The 6,000-nt window shown below is 44.8% G+C and overlaps 1 protein-coding gene across 1 annotated transcript in view; it reads left to right on the top strand.

Moving 5' to 3' along the window:
• SPON1 (spondin 1) overlaps positions 1–4,331 on the top strand; it is a 100,634-nt gene extending 96,303 nt beyond the window's left edge. Inside the window, exons 11-16 of the mRNA XM_088525903.1 lie at positions 164–346; positions 654–824; positions 935–1,102; positions 1,861–2,025; positions 2,407–2,670; positions 3,358–4,331. Coding sequence (XP_088382029.1) covers positions 164–346; positions 654–824; positions 935–1,102; positions 1,861–2,025; positions 2,407–2,670; positions 3,358–3,521 — 1,115 coding nt within the window. The 3' untranslated portion in view covers positions 3,522–4,331. The remainder of the gene's footprint in view (positions 1–163; positions 347–653; positions 825–934; positions 1,103–1,860; positions 2,026–2,406; positions 2,671–3,357) is intronic.
• Positions 4,332–6,000: the final 1,669 nt, after the last annotated feature.

Genomic DNA, 6,000 nt, shown 5'->3' on the forward strand with positions numbered 1-6,000 from the left:
AAATATTAAAGTTGGCAATTAGCTCCCCCCCCTACGCACACCCCCGGTTTACATGGAGAAGTAGCGTGGAAGCAACTTACTATATTAACATGTAATCAGCAGCAAAGAGAAGCAAATGGAGGACAACATATATTTAATTTCCACTGCCTTCTCTTATTTCTAGATGACACCCCAGAGACCTGCATCTATTCCAACTGGTCTCCCTGGTCAGCCTGCAGCTCCTCTACCTGTGAAAAGGGCAAGAGGATGAGGCAGAGGATGCTGAAGGCGCAGCTGGACCTCAGCGTACCCTGCCCAGATACGCAGGACTTCCAGCCCTGCATGGGCCCCGGCTGCAGCGATGAAGGTAACTGGGGGAAAAGGTGGAGGAGACGAATGGCCCCTAGGAGAGGGAAGAGCTTCTCTTCCAAGTTCTTAAAGCACTGGCTGCCGTGTGACTTGAGCTAGGGCAAGCAAGAGTAGTTGCTGGAGATGGCACACGGGCCAGGAGCCTGCGGCAGCGTAAGGAACGAAAGGAGCGAGGTCAGAGCCACGGGGATGTGAGAGGCAGCAAGGAAGCAATTCTGTTGCCAGCTGGGCACGTGCAGATTCAGCAGGGAGGCGGGCAGTGGTCGTGTGAATATTAGCGATTGAAACGGTCCTCTGTATTTTAGATGGTTCCACTTGCATGATGTCTGACTGGATTACCTGGTCCCCCTGTAGTGTGTCCTGTGGCATGGGAACGCGCTCTAGAGAGAGATATGTAAAGCAATTCCCCGAAGATGGCTCTATGTGCAAAGTGCCCACTGAAGAGACTGAGAAATGTGTTGTAAATGAGGAGTGTTGTAAGTATTGCGTTTAGCTCTGCAAAAGCCGGTTGAGGCCAGGGGCACTGCGGAGAGCGTGTCCGAGCTGAGCTCGCCCAGTGACCCGAGCCCCCTGCCGTCCCCAACAGCCCCCAGCAGCTGCCTCGTCACCGAGTGGGGCGAGTGGGACGAGTGCAGCGCCAGCTGCGGCCTGGGAACCAAGAGGCGCCACCGAATGATCAAGATGAGCCCCGCCGACGGCTCCATGTGCAAGGCCGAGACCACGGAGGCCGAGAAGTGCATGATGCCCGAATGCCGTAAGTGCCCGCGGCCACACTGCCCTGCCAAGCAGGGCGACGCTCAGTACCACTGTCACAGTGACACAGAACTGCCAGGAGCAGCTTCTGGGTTGAACCCCACGAGTGTGCTCGCCATACGGTGATGCATGTAGTAGCATGGCCTGTGTATGCCGTTATGATCTGGGGGCTATGAGATGTATTTAATGAAGAGACTAGCATAGGAAGGTACCCTTAACCTTTTAGAAATTGTGGTTGTGCTGCACCAGTCAGCCAGGCTCTCCCATGGCACTTAAAGTCTAAAACGTGGCATTTATTTATTTAGCACATTTTATCTACTAAAATACAAGTTTTTACTATAGTACTTGCTGTCTCTGAGGAAAATCTTAGGAGACTATTAAATGCTATAGGGGAAAACTCTTTATGAGACCAATACATAGTTTCAGATTAAATATATATTATATATATAAAATTATAAATTATATATTTTATGTATAATTACATATATTTATGTTTACATATTAATATTTTAATATGTAAATAAAACCATACATTCCTAATTATTTTATAATTTTGTTTTTATTCATATATTTTATATTACATATTCAATTATTTTTATAATATATTTTTATATAGTTTAAATATCATCTAATATATACAGCAACATAATTTGTAGTTGCAGTTGTAGTAATATAATTATAGCCTATATACATACAGCTTTTTCTAACTGAATTTATTTTTCAAAATAAATTTTTGTTTTCTTTTTCTTTTCATTTTAGATACTATTCCCTGCCTTCTGTCTCCTTGGTCAGAGTGGAGTGACTGCAGCGTAACCTGTGGGAAGGGAATGCGAACCCGGCAGAGAATGCTGAAATCTGCTGCGGAGCTCGGAGACTGCAACGAGGAGCTGGAGCAAGTGGAAAAATGCATGTTACCTGAATGTCGTAAGTGTGGGAAACACTGGGAAAATGAAGGCTGAGTTAGGAGCTTTTATTACTCTGTGCGCTCCTGTTAGGTGATGCAAGCTCTGTTCTTTCTGGCAGTGTTTCTACATTCCCTTTGGATTTAGTTCATTTTCCCCGTTTTTATTCAGGTTCTCTGAATGCTCCAACCTACTGATTATGTTTGCTTTGTGCCCTGCCAGCACCCCCTTGGAAAGGGGGACTGAGGGAGTGGGCAGTAGTATTTTTGCTGGTGACCGACTCCTTGGGGAATAGTGCTGGGTAGTGTCACAGGTTTTGCTGAGAAGCTGGGGACTTAGGTGGCTTTCAGGTGTTGGGGTGCAGCACCTCCCTGCTTTCACTCGCCTTTCTGCCGCTTTGCAGCCATTGACTGTGAACTAACCGAGTGGTCCCAGTGGTCCGAGTGCAACACATCATGTGGAAAGGGCCACATGATCAGGACGAGAATGATCAAAATAGAGCCGCAGTTTGGAGGAACGGCCTGCCCAGAAACTGTCCAACGAACCAAGTGCCGAGTACGGAAATGCCTGCGTGGCCCCGGCCTGGAGAAAAGGCGATGGAAAGAGGCCCGGGAGAAAAGGAGAAGTGAGCAAGCGAGGAAGCATGCCGACGGTGAGCAGTACCCAGGTGAGCGCGACGCCCCCGCTCCGCGTGCTCGTGGGTGCTCCACCGTTCTGTGGAGCAGCTCCAGCTCACACCATGGTAACACATGCTGGTATTACAGTCGAGGCCCATTTTAGCAGTAAAGTAAAGCTGCTCTCAGTGCTTGCCTGTCATCAAACAGGAAGTGACACAAAAGCTGCACCCCTGATGTAGAAAGTTTTTGTTTAAAGTATTTACTCCTGGATCCGGTAGGAAACCTCAAAACTGAGCAAATTCCCATCACAGTAATATCAGTCAGATCTGCTCAGACTTTTTTTATCCACAAGGCACAGGAGTATCAAAACCTGTTGCTTCAGATCAACAAAATACAGTATTCTACGATACAGCTCACATTATCCAGATGTGAATTACTATTAATTTGTGGTGCATGTTTGTCCCACTTTCAACAGCTCATTACTTTTATCTGCTTTATAATGTAATTTTAATTACCTTATATTATTAGATTATGATGTAAATTGATCTTTCAGTATATTTTTTTCAGTATTTGTCAAATGTGCCATGATTATAGTTGTGGGTCCTTACCTGCTACTGTAATAAACTATAGGCAAGGCAGTATGTTATACTCAAAGCCTGCAAAGGAGATAGATACATACCGACGTGTGCAGGTTAGTCCCACAGACTGGGAACTGAATTAGATGCTGTTTTGTTCAGTTTGCAGACTGAAACCATGGACTGCTTGGACAGAGTGCTCTGCGCTGTGCGGAGGCGGCATTCAGGAGCGCTACATGATGGTGAAGAAGAGGGCCAAGACCACTCAGTTCACTAGCTGCAAAGACAAGAAGGAGCTAAGGGCGTGTAACGTTCATCCTTGTTAGCAGGACAGGAGGCTTCCGCGTGCTGCGCTCTGAGCTAAATGGAAAGTCAACCTTGGTTTGTTTTTTTTAAAACAAACAAAAATATATAAAGTGTATATTAGTTTTCATTTTTGCAGTGTGGTTTGCTTTTTAGTCTTGCCAGTGCAAGAAATGTATTTTATAAATATTTCCTCACAGATATATGCTGAGAGTAAATCTGATACTCCAACTGGCCCTTAATGCATAAAAATAGTAACTCATTGTGAATCATTTAACTGAAATACAGACATATCTGTGGACATGGAATAGCCATATACAAATAGTACTTGTAAAGACATGGGATGCATGCATATTAACATAACTAGGTTAAAGTGACATGTTTTGTACGTGGAAGGATTGCTCTCTTGAGTTGATTTCAAAAATCCAAAGCAGTGCCTATGTGATTATGTAACTATGCCAAGGAAAAATTCAGTAATGCTGGTTCAGACATTTTAAAGGTGCATATTTATCTTTTCACACTATTCAGTTGAACTGATATAATTACCTTATACACTTTTCTTCTAAAAGATGTTATGATACCTTGCAAAATAACTTTTGGTTTTTTTAAAAATTAAAAAGGAAATAATTTGTGCAGCATAATAATGATGTCTGCCCACTGTATAGTCATAGCCAAAATAGCACACACAGCAAACATGTGAATATCATCATGTTTTTAGATGCCATATGCTTCTATTTGGTCCATCCACTGCCTCTCAAAATGGATCTAGAACTACTGAAATTGGTCCAAATGCAGTCAGCTTCAATAGTTTTATAACGGAAAGCCCTATGGGAGCGAGTGAAAACTAGGGTTTGTTTAGTTAATAGGCAGTAAAGAAAGAGTTTTAAAAATGATAAAATTATCATAAAAATAATAGAAAAAAAAAAGAGCCAAGTTTTCATACATCTCTACTAGCAAAGGGCAGGGAGTCTAAAGAGAAATGAGGACAAACTCTCAAAATATTAATTACAAAGATATTTAAAGCAGTGGGTGGCATTTATGTTTTTATACTTGGGAGTTCAGAAGAAAATCTGGAAATTACCAAATTTATGAGAATTGCAGGGCTGTGATCTGTAGATAAGAGTAGCCAGGATAAATGTGTTCGCTGAACAAGCTGGCTCCCACCAAGCTGCCTGAGCTCAGCAAATGGCTCCTGAACAGTTCTAGCCGCTTCTGCTGTTTTAGACCTGCTTCTGCAGAATTTAGTTCTCAGCGGAGCTGGTGAGTGGGTAAAAGACTAGAGAGCTTGGCCCTCACTTGCTACTGCGACATGAAACTGTCTCCTACGTTTAACAGTTGACCATTTAGGAAGAGAGATAAAGGTGGAGGGTTATCTCTCTGTGCAGGTAAGGTAGCATACACCTATGTCTCTACATGAATAACAATGCACTGAAAACAAAGACTGTTGCTGATAACACTTAAAAACAAGCTTGAGAGAAATGAATGGAAAAATATTTTATAGTCTCTTTAAACCAGCCTTAACTAATTGACTGCCATCCCTAACCCATGATCACAGTCCTCATAACTGGACACGCAGGTTTTAATCCTCCCCCTTCATGTGGCCACTGAGCCGCGTGGGCTCCGGGCTCTTCGCCATGGGCTCCTCGGGGAGCCTCCTGCTGCCTCCCGGCACCTCGAGGGCGATGTCGGCGGGGCCTGCGCTGCTCCGCAGGGCGCTTCATGGCCGCTTCTCCGCCGGATGCTCCAAGGGTGGCTCAGGACTCCAACAACCGTCACATCCCACCCTCCTCTGCAGGGTTTTACTGTTTTTATTAGACCCACAGTGAAGGGAGGCTGCTGAAATGATGGACCCAACTGCAGTGCTGAGTGCCTCCCGCTCCTGCTAAGTGACAGGGGTGCAGCCCAGAGGGAACCACACCAGGAGGGAATGTAAAACAGTAAAAGGAAAAGTTTAATGTTAAAATCTAGACACACTGCATTTTGCAGAGCTTCGCTCACATGAATATTAGTAATTGGATCGAGTGCTTCCTTGTGCCCGCTGGGAAACTCTGCTCTGTGTGTGTGTGTGTGTGTGTGTGTGTGTGTGTGTGTGCGCGTGTGTGTAGCAGTGGCATTACAGTGCACCTGCTAGGCTCCCCTTAACCAATATATTCAGGAGCTTACCTTGCATGGACCATTTTGTGGACCCAAAAGCCCAGGTTGGTGGAATAACGCTGGAGCTGCTGAAGCTGGGAGGTGAGCAATGAGGGCAGCCCAGCTCCACATCGGCAAACGAACACTGAGGCTACGAACCTGCGACCCACGGAACAGCTTGGAGGGGGCAAGTATAACTTGAAAGAGCAAAAAATAAAGTTATCACTTTAGGGACTGTATTTTAGCTCCTCAAGCCATACCGCGTACGCTAATCCTGTCAGACCATGCCTGCTTCTGTAAATAATCATAATACTAAGCAGGCTTCATCTTTCATGTGTGTTCAGTTCATCAACTTCTTTTGTCTTCTAT

Source organism: Tinamus guttatus, unplaced genomic scaffold (genome assembly GCF_059628265.1).
Source record: "Tinamus guttatus ecotype Peru unplaced genomic scaffold, ASM5962826v1 Tinamus_guttatus_pri_ptg000240l, whole genome shotgun sequence".
NCBI lineage: Eukaryota > Metazoa > Chordata > Aves > Tinamiformes > Tinamidae > Tinamus > Tinamus guttatus.